The 15,411-nt window shown below is 48.9% G+C and overlaps 1 protein-coding gene across 5 annotated transcripts in view; it reads left to right on the top strand.

The window, feature by feature from the left end:
• Positions 1–14,830, top strand: part of EHMT1 (euchromatic histone lysine methyltransferase 1) — a 93,795-nt gene extending 78,965 nt beyond the window's left edge. For 2 of the 5 annotated variants that reach the window (XM_030461141.1, XM_030461143.1), the window contains 9 exons: positions 2,489–2,643; positions 3,451–3,618; positions 4,527–4,671; positions 5,519–5,596; positions 6,769–6,884; positions 9,217–9,303; positions 10,913–10,991; positions 12,914–13,089; positions 13,335–14,830. In XM_030461141.1, the coding sequence (XP_030317001.1) occupies positions 2,489–2,643; positions 3,451–3,618; positions 4,527–4,671; positions 5,519–5,596; positions 6,769–6,884; positions 9,217–9,303; positions 10,913–10,991; positions 12,914–13,089; positions 13,335–13,536 (1,206 nt within the window). In that variant the 3' untranslated portion in view covers positions 13,537–14,830. The remainder of the gene's footprint in view (positions 1–2,488; positions 2,644–3,450; positions 3,619–4,526; positions 4,672–5,518; positions 5,597–6,768; positions 6,885–9,216; positions 9,304–10,912; positions 10,992–12,913; positions 13,090–13,334) is intronic. The other 3 variants (XM_030461142.1, XM_030461145.1, XM_030461144.1) reach the window with 2 other exon arrangements.
• The last annotated feature ends 581 nt before the right edge of the window (positions 14,831–15,411 follow it).

The following is a 15,411-nucleotide window of genomic DNA, read 5'->3' as shown; positions in this document are numbered from 1 at the left end:
AAGAAATCCTTCCGGCTCTTCTGCCATAGCTTATGAAGATACTGTACGAGATGCTGCAGGTGGGGGTGAGCTCTGTGCCTTGCTGGTTCTGATGCAGCTGGGTCTGCAGTGCTGTCACTTGGACATGGCACTGGGCAGGTCCCCCTCGAGTCCAGCCTTACCAGCTCCCCCCTGGGCTGAGGTTAGGGGTGTCCTGCATGCCTTCTGGAGGGGACAAGCCCATACTCATGTTTTCCAGATGGACTGGTCCCAGCAGGACTTTCAGTGCAAGCCTGGGTGTGAGATAATTTGATAACTGGAGGGTCACAAGCCTCACTGCATTCTGCACAGAGTCAGGACAGCAAGGTCCCCCCCTCATGGCAATGCATTTTCTTGTCCAGGGCTGCTAGTGCTTTTCTGACTCCAAGGGATGTCAGCAGCTGGTTTGTATTTGTCACCCTGAATGCCTCCTCCTGTGTCCTGGGTGCTGGTGGGGGTAGGTGTGGGCACTCTTGTCTCAGAAAGGCTCCAGGAGTCTGTCCCCAGTCTGAGAGCCCCTTTCTGGGTGGAACCTTTGTTTCCTTGGCAGTTTGTTTCCCAGGCAGGTCTGGATCTGCTGCTGTTGCTAAAAGCTAAAAGTCAAGGCAGAAGAGGTGGGTGTTGGGGCTGCTGTGTAAACTTCAGAGCCCCAGCACTGACCCTGCCCAGGCCTGGCTTGTTTGAGCTGTCACAGGTCACACCTTTGGCTACCAGGTACAAGATCACTCGGGAGATGATGAAAATCACATCAGCTCAGTCAACAGTTTTCTTGAAAGAAAAATCCCCACCCTGTCAGCAGCTGTATGTATCACAGATCTGTCAGCATCCTGATGTTGGGTGTCTCCTGATTGCAGTCATTAAGCAGCAGTGTCACTGGTGCTGGGAAACATCAGACTCTGGGAGAAATGGTTTTGATTGTAATTATGCTGCTGTTAGGCAGCACCAATGCAAGGCAAAGCCCAGGTGTCTGTAACCTGTCTGAGCAGCAGCATGTGGATGAATTTTCCCTCTGGGAGGGTACATGATGCTGATTAGGGGTTGTTTTTTTTCTTTCTAGAAGTTCCCTTAATGGGGGGTGGAAGATGGATAGAGAGAGCTCCCCACTATATCATAGAATCCTAGGATTTCAGGTTGGAAGGGACCTCAAGGATCATCTGCTCCAACCCTTCTAATATTATTGTTTATCTGAGATGTCTCAGCACCCCATTGGGCTGAGACTTCAAACTTTCCAAAATCCACCCCTTCCCCTGGTGTCAGACCATTCCAGTCTCTGTCTTCATGGAGAAAAATTTTCCTCTTGTGCTCAACCAGAATCTCCCAGGAGCAACTTGTGCACGTTGCCCCTTGTCTTGTCCATGGGACTCCTTGGAAACCAGGGGTCTCCATCTGCTTTGTAGCCACCTTTAAGGACTGGAACATCATAATAAGTTCTCCCCTGAGCTTTCTCTTTTCAAGGCTGAACAGACCCAATTTTCTCAGCCTATATGGCAATAGCCTCCCCATATAGGGATCCAAATTAAGTTGTGATGACTAAAAGACATGCTTTGGTTTTGCTTTAAAAATACATATATATATAAGAGTTGGGTGCCCATTATTATCACTGCACTCTTGTAATCGATGTCCTCAGAGCTTGCCACGGGGAAGGGTTCACAGTGTGCTGCAAATTGCACTGTAACAGAAAACAGAGTATCAGTGCTTAAAATATCTCCATCAAAAAGATGAGTGTTCAGCTATTTCTAGTGCTGCTAGTGAGAGATGAGTACATACAGTATTTAAGAGATGCCTGGAGTCAGATTGATTGCCTTCCCTGTGACTCCTGGTTCACTTTCCAGCCCTTCCATACACCTATAGCTTGGGCTGGGCTCTTCTCTTGAATTTTGCAGCTCTAAGAGAACTGCTGGCTTTGCTGGGCTGGGACAGTTCAACTTCCAGCTTTTCCTGGAGGGTTTGTTCATGTCTGTCCCCTCTCTTATGGATTGATCCAGCTTCTTTCAGGGCTTAGAGGCAGATGATTTGTGTGTCTGAGGGACTGCTGTGTGTGCAGGAGGGTGTGGAGGAGGCTGGAGTGAGAACTCCCTGATTTCCCTGCCTACCCTGGCAGTCCCAGCCAGAAGGAGAAATGTGCAATTATAGAATGGTTTGGGTGGGAAGAGACCTAACCATTCTATTCTAAATCTCCCCTCTTACAGTTTAAAACCAGTAGCCCTTTTCCCCTCACTACAAGCCCTTCCCAGCTTCCCTGTGGGCCCCCTTCAGGTGTTGGAAGATTGCTATTAGGTCCTCCTGAGCCTTCTCTTCCTCAGGCTGAACAACCCCAACTCCCTCAGCCTGTCTTTATAAGAGGGGTGCTCCAAGTAGGAAGGAGAAGGAGACTGCCAACCACGTGTTGGATGCTGCAGGCGTAGGAAGTCCCAAAGCAGGAGGGTTTCAGCACACTAAACGGCCTCTCCTCTCTTTTCTCTCCCTCCAGGAGGAAAACATTTGTTTGCACTGGGCTGCGTTTTCTGGCTGTGTTGATATAGCAGAGATCCTGCTGGCTGCTAAGTGTGATTTACATGCTGTCAACATCCACGGGGACTCACCCCTGCACATTGCAGCCAGGGAGAACCGCTACGAGTGTGTGGTGTGAGTACAGCTCCAACCCTGCTGCTCCTCTCCCTTCCCCTCTCACTCCTTCCTACCTGGGCACTGGCTGGCAAGCCTTTGAAATGGCTTTGGCACTGAAGCACAGAACAAAACTGGGCTGAAGGGTTTGTTTCTCCATCGCCCTGCTGGCAGGGGTGGTGGCTCTGAAGCATTCGCTGCTGCCAGAAATGGTGTCAAAAAGATCAGAGCACTTGGGGTGGTCCTGCAGTCTTGGGCTTGAGGGGCTGTGCTCAGGCTGGGCTTCCCAGCAGAAAGGTGCCAGGCATCCTTGATTAAAGCTTTTTAAATTTTAAAATTTATTTTACAACTAACGTGGCATAATGTGGTAACAGGGCTTTTCCTTTCCTTCCTCACTGCTATGAATAAAGTCATCATGTGTACTCACCAAAAGCTGGTGAGTATAAACAAGGGCCAAGTCCAATACCAGTTTCCTGTCGGACTCTTCCATTTCCAGCTCCCTCTTCCCACCCCATATCTTTCTCTGCCAGAGAGAGTTTCAAGCCTGTCTGAAGTTAGGCTGGTACCAGCAAGGTACTGGGCATGCCTGGAGCAAGGTGAGGTTTGCCCAGAGCTCTGGTGAGTGCCTAGAGCTCCAGTCTGTGCCTCCTGCCAGCACCTTCTCATTGAAGGATTCACTGAACCATGCTTAATGCAGAATCCTCAGGTGATTATTCACTACTACAGATTCTTTCTTGTCTGCTAAGGGGTGGCTCTAGAGGATTCAGCTCCTTTTGCCCTTCTGTGGTGTCTCCTGGGGGGTGCTGATCCTCTCCTGCTGTTTTGCAGTCTCTTTCTTTCCCGGGGCTCGGATGTCACTTTAAAGAACAAGGAGGGAGAGACTCCACTCCAGTGCTCCAGCCTTAACTCTCAGGTCTGGGTGGCCCTGCAGATGAACAAGACTCTCAAGGAATCATCTACTGAGAAGCCTGTCCAGATAGATAAGGTTGTGAACAGGTGAGGACGTGGCTGGTTTTGCTTCTGGGTCAGGAAATAAACCTCCCTGCTGGTGTGGGGAAGGGCTGTTAGGGCATGCTTGGCTTGGTGTGAAGGTCAGTTTGAGCTTAGCAGGAATTAAGCACATGCTGATTCAGGCAGTGGTTTGTAAATTCATCCCTCCAAATGGAAATATTTGCAAGCACAAAGAACAGGCTGTAAGGCAGGGTTGGAAAAAAATGAACTCTGTTCTGGTTGGAATTGCTTTGAGGTTTTGAAGGCTCAGTGACCAAAGGCAGTAATCCTGCCCCAGGGTGATTTTTGCGTGGCCCCTTGTTTGGAGGAGTATTTCTTTTGTGACAAAGGGGAGGGTGGTCAGGAGGTCAGGAGAGGTTCTCCTCCCTCTCTGCTCTGTCCTGGAGAGGCCACATCTGGAATATTGTGTCCAGTTCTGGACTCTCAGTTCCAGAAGGACAGGGAACTGCTGGAGAGAGTCCAGAGCAGAGGCACAGAAATGATGGAGTGGAAAATCTCCTGGTGAGGAAAGGCTGAGGGAGCTGAGGGGCTCTGCAGCTTGGAGAGGAGGAGAATGAGGGGTGAGCTCAGTGATGTTTATACATGTATGAAGGGAAAGAGCCAGGAGGATGGAGCCAGGATTTTCTCAGTGATGTCCAGAGACAGGACAAGGGGCAGCAGGTACCAGCTTGAGCATAGGAGGTTCCACTATATAGGGAAAAACTTTTTCCCTGTGAGGATGAGGGAGCCCTGGCCCAGGCTGCCCAGGGAGGTTCTGGAGTCTCCTTCCCTGGAGACATCCAAATCCCACCTGGATGTGTTCTGTGTGACTCTGGCAGGGGGTTGGACTCCAGGATCTCTCCAGGTCCCTTCCAGCCCCTCACTTTCTGGGATTCTCTTTCTCCTCCTGACAGAGACATTGCTCGGGGCTATGAGAGGATCCCTATTCCCTGCATCAACTCAGTGGACAGTGAGCCTTGTCCTAGCAACTACAAGTATGTGTCACAGAACTGTGTCACCTCCCCCATGGACATCGATAGAAACATCACTCATTTACAGGTACAGGGGCAGCCTCTCTGCCCATCTGGGTTTTTCCTGCCATGGTGTGTGCAGTCAGGGATGTTGCACCTCAGAATGGGTGTTGCATTCAGAATGAGGATGTCTGCTCTGAATATTGCCATCAAATTCCAGCTAGAGCTGAGCAGGAGTCCTCAACTCCCACTCTTACTGCAGGAGATGGGATTCTGCTGTCTGAGGCTGGAGCTGACCTCTGTGTTCAGCTGTGTGCTGTATCCTCAGCCTCCACTGGTCCTTTTCCTGTGCTCTGTACCTGGAGCAGTGAGCAAGTTGTTTGGAGACCTTTCTCCTGCTGTCTTCTTGCTGACTGCAGCATCCAGGCCAAGGTCTTCATTGGGATACTGGAAACTCTTGAAGGATTGGGTTGTGGGGAAGCACAGGGTGAGGGTGAGCCCTCTCTGACCTGAACTTGCAGTGTCCAAGCCCTGTTGTGCTGCAGCTGGTGATGGGCTTGGGGGATGCTGGGGAAGCAGCAGCTGGGAAGAGGCAAGGGGAGGATTCAGACATCATGTTGCATCATCTCCCAGCTCCTCTTTGGAGCTTTCCTTCTCCACTTGAGCATGGAGCACAGCTCATAGGGCATGGTGGGAGGGTGGTAACCCAGGGGAAGATCCTCTCATGAGAGGTGAAGGTGGCTCAGTGTGGGATCCCTGGGTGTTAATTGCACATGGGGTAAAGAACGGGGTGAAAATGCCACTGGGCAGATGGGGCTGGGTATCTTTCTGGCTAAGTGCAGCAGGAGAAGGAAAAGCTTGTGGTTTCCTCTCTGAGCCAGTCACAGAAGTTGCTCTTTCAGTTGTTGAAGTTAACCCCTTGTCTTCTCTTCCAGTATTGTGTGTGTATAGATGACTGCTCCTCCAGTAACTGCATGTGTGGCCAGCTCAGTATGCGCTGCTGGTATGATAAGGTGAGGACCCTGACCCTCTCCTGGCTCAGCCCAGGGGCTGTGAGCTGAGCTTTGCACAGCTCAGGGCTTAAAGGAATACCTTAAAACCAGATCCTTGCACAACTCCTCTATTTTTTAGTTTTAAAATGCCTGAAATTGCAGTCCCAGCTTTGGGATACGTGTGCTAATAACAAAATCTGAACTCTGGGAAGCTTTTCTGGTGTCATTTATTGTGTCAGTGTCATGCCAGCTGGGCCATTCATTATCCCCATGTGACAGAGAGCATTTAATAACCCAGGCCTGAAATCAGCTTCCAGTGCAGAGCAGCACAGAAAATGCTGTAAATGTGAATGAGGGGAGGGTGGTGAGAGGTTTGTTGCCTGCTTTTATTTATGTGATCCTCCTGGATGAAGGCAAAGTAAAGATGTTGTAACAACAGCATTGCCAGAAGCCTGGTTTGGTTTGGGTAAGTTGCTCCAATCCTCCAGGGAGGTTTTTGAGGTTCATATTTGGACAGGTTCTGCTAAGATCAGAAGCTGTGTGAATCTCTTGCACATTTCTCCCAGTGGGAATACTGGCATCTCTCTTTGCTTTGTAGCCATTTTATTTATTTGTTAATAAGTGACTACATCTTTCAAGCCTTAAAAGCCAAATTTGCTAAATATGATGAACTGTGTCTCTTCTTTAATCCCTATATGGTAAATAATTGAATTGCAACTTCTTGGGGAGTGTTATTTGGGCAGATAACGTGGTTCACACAAGTTTGGTGTGTTGGCCTTATAATCTGGAAGTGTAGGCTTTATTCCAGAGACAAACTGAGCATCTGCTCCTCCCATCCAGCTCTGCAAAACGATGCTAATGATGATGCACTCTGCTTTTTTGCACATCATGTAAGGTTTTTTTTTTGGTGGCGATGCGTAGGGTGCTGCCAGGCAGCAAAAATCTCTCTGGTCTCTTGGTGTTTGTCAGCTGTCAGTGACAGTGAGGAGTGAGCCACTGTCACTGTGGAAAACCAGTGTGGAAGCTGAGGTCTGATGCTGGTTTTGGGATGGTCAGGTCATGCCTTCACCTTGGGGGCTGTATTTACACTCAGGAATTTCTGCTCTTGGCCTCTGCTTTGGAGGGGTGACAGGGACAGAGAATTAACCCACTCCTGGACAATTAACCCACTCCTGGATGTCTCTCTTTTTCAGGATGGACGACTCCTGCCTGAGTTCAACATGGCTGAGCCACCCCTGATCTTTGAGTGTAACCATGCCTGCTCCTGCTGGAGAACCTGCAGGAACCGTGTGGTGCAGAACGGGCTCAGGTGAGGAGGAGGAGGAGGAACCCAACTCAGTTGATCTGAGCAAAACCAACAGCAAGCACATGAACTTCCTGGCTCTTCAGTCTCAGCTCACTCCCAAAGCCACAAAACCCAAATGAGACAGAAGCTGGGGTGGTCTGCAAGTGGGTTCCTGTGTGCTGCTGGGGGAGGGAAGCAGCAGTGGGTTCAGGAGCTCAGTCCCTGCACCCTGTCACTGGGAACTGCAGCATTCTTTCACATAAAACATAGAAGTGGTTTGTGGGTTTGCACAGACAGCCTAGATAGAACTTCTCATGTGGAGATCTGTGAAGATAACAGCAGCAAGAGCAAGTGCAAAGCTTTAATTTAGACAGTCTTGTAGTGAAATGAGGCAACCAGGTGCCACTAATTGCCAGGGAGTGGCATGAGCTTGTGTCAAGCCCACCTGTGCCTGGTTAAGGGGGGCCCCCACTGCTCATGAGCAGGACCAGGGGGCCAATGAAGCAATCAGTGGCACCTGGTTGCCTCATTTCACTGCACAGTCTTATAAATTAGCAGTCAATATTAGAAATACAGGCCAGCATGCCTGACTTGGCTGCTTAAAATTCCCAGATTGCTGGCATGGCTCCCCCTGCCCTGGATACCTGTTGGCCTTGGTGCTGTGGATTAGGCTGTTAGGATTTTGATGCCAGACTAAAAGTGTGAATGCAGAGGTTTGGAACTCTGCAGTGGAGAAGTTTGCTGCTGCACTAAGTGGATCAGGACAAACTTCAGAGGAATCCCACTGGAAAAAAAAGACTTTTGCTAATTTCTTGTAGTACTGAGAACTGTTGGCTTTTTTTGCAAGCTTTGTAGTTTCAATGACATTTTGCAATGTTAAAAATAAGTGAGGAAAAAGCTCAATGCTTTTTTTAAAATTTTTTTCAGCAGAACTTTACCCCTCTCTGGTTTTCCCTGCCAAGCTCCAGAGCTCCAGTGTGGGTGTTTATTTAGGAACTGTACAGCTAGAGCTGTTGCTTTTGCATTTTTTGCCTTGCAAAAGTTGTTTTTTCTGAAAGATGGAAAGGGTTGGAAACCCAAGGATGAGCCTGGGAGAATGGCTTTGCCAGAAAGCTGTCCCTGAGCTTGGCAGAGCTGTCCCTGGGGAGGCAGCAAGGGGAACCTCCTGCATTTGGGCCTCAGACACTTGGCTGCTCCTGCTCCATTGTGGTTCCTGTAGCAGATTTGTCCCAAATTATCTCTGCTCAGCAGCACACACGTTCCCATCCTGCCAGCAGAGCCAGCAAGGTGCCCCTGTGACCAGTGGTATCCTGGGGTGCAGTGAGCCTGTCCAGCAGGTCAAGGGAAATTCTTCTCCCCCTCTGCCCTGGGGAGACCACAGCTGGGGTATTGGGTCCAGTTCTGGGTTCCCTGGTTCCCAGCTTTGTGATGGACAAGGCAAAACATGGGGGATCTCCACCAGGCCTGAAAAACAGTTATAACTGTTTGGGCACTGGGTTTCTCTTGGTTCCAATAACAGCATTGCTGAGTGGGTTTTGGTTCCCTTGGGGACAGAACTTTCCCTGGCCCTGGGGACTCTTCATCCTGCACTTAACTCACCTGCTGGCTGAGCAGGAGGCAGATGACACACGGGGTTGTTTCTCTGCCTACAAAACTCCATCAGTAAAATTCCACAGAGCAGCTGTTACATCCAGAAGTTTCAAGCTGCAGTGTTTCTTCCCTGTCTTTCAGCCAGGGAGCTGGGTAGGATGGAGCTGGGTGAGATGGAGCTGCTAAATGCACCAACCCCAGCAGAGAGCAAAGGGATCAGAGCACTCAGCTCAAGGTTTTCTTCATTCACTGTAAGGTTCCTGCCCTCCCCTGCAGCATCCCTCCCTGCAGAGCTAAAGCTGCCTCAGGTCCCCTTCCACCTTCCCCCTGAGTGCTGGGTGTCTGCATGAAGGGAAAAGCAGCACTGGTGCTGGGATTAGGGCATCCTACAAGTGAACCATCAGCACTGCAGCCACACAGAGCACCCATTCCCTTCCCCTCTCCCCCCATCCCTCAGTGTGCACCTCAGTGGGTGTTGCTGGGCAGGAATAAGGGGTTGATGGGTGCCTCTCCCTCATCCCCATGCAGTTCCCACCTGAGTTTCTGTACCCACACTCTGGGAGCAGCAGTGGGGATGGGGCTGTACCCACAGTGGTGCTGGGGGGCACACCTCTGAGTTTGTGGTGGTGGAAGGTTGCTGGGTTGGTTTGGTTTGGGGTTTTTTTGTGTGTGTGGGTTTTTTGTTTTGTTTTTTTCCTTATCTCTGTGAAAACTCATCATCTTCCTGCTGGGTGCCATTACCATGGTTTCCTTTCCTCTTTTCCAGGACTCGGTTGCAGCTTTACCGGACACAGAAGATGGGTTGGGGTGTGAGGACAATGCAGGACATTCCACCAGGAACCTTTGTGTGCGAGTAAGTGAATTCAGCTCCATTGCCTCACCCAACCACATCACTTCCTGAGGGCCTGGAAGCTTTGCTCCTCTTCCAGGAGGGCTTTTCAGGCAGTTCAGGTTGACACCAAGCCCAACTGCTTCCCTCTGAGGTTTCCTGACTCCGTTTCCTGCTCTGTCCTTTGCCTTGTAGCATGAAGCTTTCTCTACCCCTTCTCTCTCTTCCTGGGCTCTGTGCTCTGCTCTCTTGCCCCTCTGAAACACAAGCAATGGGGAGAAAAAAACACACACTTGGGTTGGGTTGTGGCTGTGTTCACTGTGGGTATGGGACACTCAAGGGCAAGGCAATGTGGAACAAGTGGGGTTTTTTAATGTTGGATCTTTTTTCTCTTTCAATGCTGACCCTCTCCAGAGGTTTTCCAGTGTCACAGCTCTCTGGCTCTGGGCTGATTCAGCCCAACAGGGAAGCATTTGGCATTAAGCACATGTTGCAGCACTGATTCAGTGAAGTGCTGAGGAACAAAAATGTTCAGATTTATGGGAAACAAAAGAACTGCTGTCAGCCCCTGCTTTGGGAAGTTTTAAGTCTCAGCTCGACAGAGTGCTGAGACATCTCATATAAACAATAGTATTAAAAGGGTTGGACCAGGTGATCTTTGAGGTCCCTTCCAACCTGATACTGTACAGTTCTATGAACCCCAAGGTTCATGTGTGATTTATACACTTTATTAAACATTTTGGAAAGCATTTTCTCTATTGCTATACTACAGTGAGTTGAGACCTTCTAAATAAGACTGGACTTGTGTCCTTCATAGAAATAGTTGCTAGGGGGGTTTTAGAGCTACATATTGGTGTTTTATAGAATTGGGCACAAGGGCTGGGGTAGATTATTGCAGAAATAGAAGAAAAAAATTAAGGGATGCTGTAGCCATGGCTGCTGGTCATGGATGTCTCTGTTGATGCTGCAAAGAATATTTATTTGTATTCTGAATCCTTTGCTTATCACAGAATGGGGTTGGAAGGGGCCAGTCCAACCCCCCTGCCAGCTCAGTTACCCTGTAGCAGGTTGCACAGGATGGTGCCCAGGTGGGTTTTGAAAGTCTCCAGAGATGGAGACACCACCACCTCTCTGCTACCCTCAAATAAAGAAGTTCATTAAAGGGGAGGAAGACTGACACACCAGCTCACACAGGGAGTCTTGCTTCCAACAAAATGTACTTTTCCCCAGGGCTGTGCTTCCTTCTGCAAATGTCTTTGTTGGCCAAGATGAACACATCACATCTTGGCTCTCCTGTGCACCACTGCAATGTTTGTGCTGCTTACAGCACAAAGCAAAATGTTTGTGCCTATCCCTCTTGTATTTTCCAGGGTATTTTGACCAGTTACATTAAAAAAAAAAAGCTTGGTTTAAAAATGTTGCCCTGCAAAGAGTGAGTTTGGAGCCAGATTTTCAGCTGGTGTAAGATGGCCAAGTGAAGTTTGCCTGGGTGGCTCCAAAATGACCTGGATGGCCAAGGCTGTGGGTTGCCCCCTGTGGCTGGGCTGTGTCCCTTTCCCTCCTCCCAGAAAGAGGTGTTTTACCCCAAGCTTGTGATTGTGTGAGGATCTGATTTCTGCCCCTCTGCCCACAGGTATGTTGGTGAGCTGATATCTGATTCTGAGGCAGATGTCCGTGAAGAGGACTCCTACCTCTTTGACCTTGACAACAAGGTACTGTATCTGAAAGTGTCTGAGGAGACAAACCCAAGGTCTTCCCTCTCCAAAAGAGCAAATTTGTCTCCATCTGGATGTACAGCACAATCTGGAAGCCTGCAAAGAGGAGGATGGTGTTTTCAGGGCATTTTAGTCAAAATATAGAGGGGTTGAGGTAAGGCTTGGGGTTGTTGAGCTGGGGACAGAGCCCAGCAGCAAAGGCCACCACACCAGTTTGGATGCAGAAGATGCTCTACTATAAAAACTGGGCTGGATCCTCAGGTGTCTCTGCAGCCGTGCAGCTGGGGTGATTGGCACCTCTGTGAGTTCCTCATCAAAAGATAAGCTGAAAGACTGGAAAAAAAAACCAAACAAAACTAAGCAAAACACCTTCAGTTACAAAGGGATCTGTCAGATAACCCTGGCAGGGACTTGATGCTTGTTCTGGTAGTTCCTGTGCTGCTCTGTGGAGGGGGCTCAGAGCAGAAATCTTGCTTTGAAAAAAGTGTGATCTAAAGCTTTTAAGCCAGGCCAGTGCTCCAGGCTTTCCTTGGCAAAGGAGAAGGGAAGAAAGGTGAGCTGGGGACTCAGAGAAGTAGGGTGGCATCCAAGGAAAGCTGTAAAACAGTCTCCATCTTGTTCCTGTCATCAGCTAGTGCCAGAGAAGCTTTGCTTTATTGTTTTGCCCATTTCCTTTTTCCTTGTGAAGCAGCACACATTGAACACCCCAAAGAGATGGTGAGTGGTGAGTCTTGTGCTCAGCCTGCAGACAGAGGGCTCAGACTGTAATAAAGCTGAGAACCAGAAGGAACTTCCACCCTGGGGTGTGTGTGTGTGAGCAGGAGCTGACCTGTGCCCCTAGGTTAGTCCCTGGCTGGTGGCACTGGAGATTTTGGGTGGAAAATGGCTATTTTCTGTGTAGCCCTTTCACAGTCTCCTCTTTTGAGAACCCAGAGCTGGTTTATGATTTCTCCTCCTCTTTGCTTGGCACCCTGTGACTCTCCCAGTACCCTCCTAGCAAGGTGGGAAGCAGTTTGCTTGGGACTTGTCCTCCTCAGCAGCTGCACAGGGAGGATGCTGCAGGTGGAGATTTCCATCCCTTGCTCAAGAAACCAACCCTGGCTGACGTGCTGGAGAGCAGGGACCTTTGCAGGTGCTCACTGGGTGAATAGTGGGTGATGTCCTCACCAACCATGGCATTCCAGGGGTAGAAGTGGGAGGGTGATGGCAGTGACTTAAAATTGCAGTCAGAGGTGGTGACAGTGTGTGTGATGTGGGGTGATGCCCCCCCAGTCACCAGGACATCTTCCCTGCTGGGCTGATCTGGCACAGCTCAGCCAGTAATGGCTGCAAGGTGCTTGCCCAAAAGGGAGTTTGAGCACCACTAATGGATCCTTTTGCTGTTGGCCTCTCTGCAACTGAAATTAGCTTCTGTAATTAAAGTCTCTGCTTTGCACAGTCATTCTCTGCTGGAATAATTTAAAAAAAAAGGCCCTGAGGGGGAGTTCTTTTATTTTCAAGGAAAACAAAATATTATTCTTTGAGCTGTCTGGAAAGGGAATTTCTGTTTTCACTCACTTTTATCTGCAAACCCCTTGTGCTTTCTCGAGGCTCTTGTGTTCAGTCAGAGGTGCCTGTTCCCCTCTCCACTGCCTTTCACCCACAAGTGTTTCCACCAAACACCCATCCTACTGGGCCAAACTGGTGCTATTGGGAGACAGCAGAACTGGACACAGTACTGGAGGTGGGGTCTCACAAGGGCAGAGTAGAGGGGGACAAGAGCAGAGTAAAAGGGGAGTGCAGAGTACAGGAGGAAAAGTTCTTGGAGTTCTCCAGAGCAGGAGTGGAGTGACAGTGGCTGGTTATTTATTGAAACCAGCAGCAGCACCAAACACTCAGCTCAGGCTCCTCTGATGGGAGCTGCCCCGTTTCTCCTGCAGGACGGGGAGGTGTACTGCATCGATGCCCGTTTCTATGGCAACATCAGCCGCTTCATAAACCACCTCTGTGAGCCAAACCTCATCCCCGTGAGGGTCTTCATGTCCCACCAGGACCTCCGCTTCCCCAGGATTGCCTTCTTCAGCACCAGGCACATAGAAGCTGGAGAAGAAATTGGGTAAGTGCCACCCCCAGGGCTGCCACCACCTCGGGGATGTGGGAGGAAAGCTCCTGGGCTGCTTCATCCTGGGGTTGTGTCCTCAGGGTCCCCTGGGGGTCCCATAAACTCTTCATCCCTTGAAGCTCTACAAGACCCCCAGTGGTGGCAGCTCTGATGACTTCTCCCTCCCCCCTGCACTGTCCCCTCTGCTCCATGGCTTGGCAGTGACCCCAGCTGTGTCTCTCTCTTTCTCTCTCTTGCAGCTTTGACTACGGTGACAGGTTCTGGGACATCAAAGGCAAATATTTCAGCTGTCAGTGTGGTTCACCCAAGTGCAAACACTCGAGCTCAGCTCTGGCCCAGCGGCAGGCGAGCACCTCCTCCTCCTCCTCTTCCTCCCAGGACACACAGGAGAACGGGCTCCCTGACACCAGCTCTGCCACCACGGCACCCGGCCCCTTCTGAGCCTCTGCCCCCACAGACTGACTTCTTTTAGCCCCATAGATTCACAGACTGTCTGGATTTCCATTTCAAGAAAGGAAAAAAAACCAACAAAAACCAACCCCCCCAAAAAACCCAAACAAACAACAACAAAAAACCAACAACAACAACAAAACTTAAAACAAGCAAACAAAAACCCAACCCGCCCGCTCATGGAAAGCCAAGGGTTTGTAATGCTTCAGGCTGTGCCTCCGACTGTTACTGAGGAATAAGTAGAAGCAAACCCCACCTCTGGGGTGTCCTCCTCCCCTCCCGGGTGCTGGGAAGCTGCTGCTGCTGCTGCTTTTCACAGTTGCATGTGGAGGGGTGGCTGTTGCAGTTTGGGGTTTTTGTTTTCTTTTGCTGTTTTCCATCCCTGACCTCCGTTCTCTTCACGTTGCCAGAGCCAGGGGAGAGCTCACCCATCCTCCCAACGTTGTTCATGGAATGGATCCCTCATGCCAAGTCATCTCCAGTTCACTTGTAATAAACTTTGAGTACTTGATGGGATTTCCTTTCTCCAAGCCTGGGGGGAGCAGGGAGGGGGAAGGGAGGTGCTGGCCTTGAGCTTTGCTTGGCACAGCCCCGGGGCAGGTTCTGCTGGTTGGTTTTTGTTGCTTTGTTTGGTTTGTTGGTTGCTTTAAGGCATGAATTTTCTCTCCCAAGACATTGCAGTGGGGCCTTTCCCTAGGAGCTGGAGGACATTTCTAACAAACACCCTCTCCTTGCTCCCAAACCCACCGACTTTTTCCTCTTTCCAGTGAGAAGAAACTCACGGTCCTTACAAAGCCCTTTGGTCCTTGGCTCTCAGCTGAGCCAAGCAGAGGCTCTTCCCCTGGGCTCCTGCTCCCTCCAGGGTTCTCTCCATCACCAACCAGCTCAGCCCCATGACCCTCAGTGTTCAATTCACCCCTGGAAGGATTTTCCCTCTCTCCGTCGCATTGGTGGTTTCAGAGAGGGGAGGTTTGAAGGGGATTGTGCAAGACACTAACTTCTGAAGAAGAGCAGTTTTTCTCTCTTTTTTAAAAAAAAAAAAAATAAAGTGGATGATATATATATTATAGAGAACCTCGACTCATGGCCACGGGCTGGGGCAGCAGCAGCCAGGACCTGGCACAGTGAGAAGATCCCAGATGCCACCAGCTCGTCCCTTCCCATCACTTCTCCCAACGCTGGGCACCTTCGATTGATTTTTAAGCCACATGCTATGAGGTTTCAATAAACTGATTTATTTTTTACCATTACTGAACCATTGGGGACTTAGCATTAAAAAAAAAAAAAAAAAAAAAAAAAAAAGAGAAAAAATAAAAAAAAAAGAAAAGAGAAAAAGAAAAAACCCACAAAAAAACCAACAAAAAATGACAACAAAAAGAAACCACAAAACAAAAAAACGGTGCTGATTCTGGTGTGATTTTTGCTCACCACGTGAATATAAACTATCAATTGTATAAAAAGAACAAAGTGATTTTAGTATAAAAACGCAGGAAAAAAAAACACAAAACTTTTTTAAAATTGTTAGTATTGTAGTGTGAATAAATTTGCCATCACCTTTTGTGTGGTGGCTGGGCAGGTCATTATCTTAATTTTTTTTTTTTTTTTTTTTTTTTTTTTGCATATATCTTTAAATACTGTAATTAGTGCAGTAACAGGTTTTTTGTTTGTTTTTTTTTTTTGTTCATCTCTTCTAGAACATTCATAATGCCGTCATGTTTATTATTATTATTATTTTCTGTTAATGTTTTTGACAGTTTGGAAGGAGCAGTCTTTTGGCTCTGATCATTTTCTTGTTCTGTTTTCAATGAAATCAATAAAAAAAAAAAAAAGGAAAAAAAGTGCTTTAAAAGGTGTTTGGGCTTTTTG

Source organism: Calypte anna, chromosome 17 (assembly GCF_003957555.1).
Source record: "Calypte anna isolate BGI_N300 chromosome 17, bCalAnn1_v1.p, whole genome shotgun sequence".
Classification (NCBI taxonomy): domain Eukaryota; kingdom Metazoa; phylum Chordata; class Aves; order Apodiformes; family Trochilidae; genus Calypte; species Calypte anna.
The sequence above is the reverse complement of the archived record's forward strand: the minus strand, read 5'-3'. Positions and strand labels throughout refer to the sequence as shown.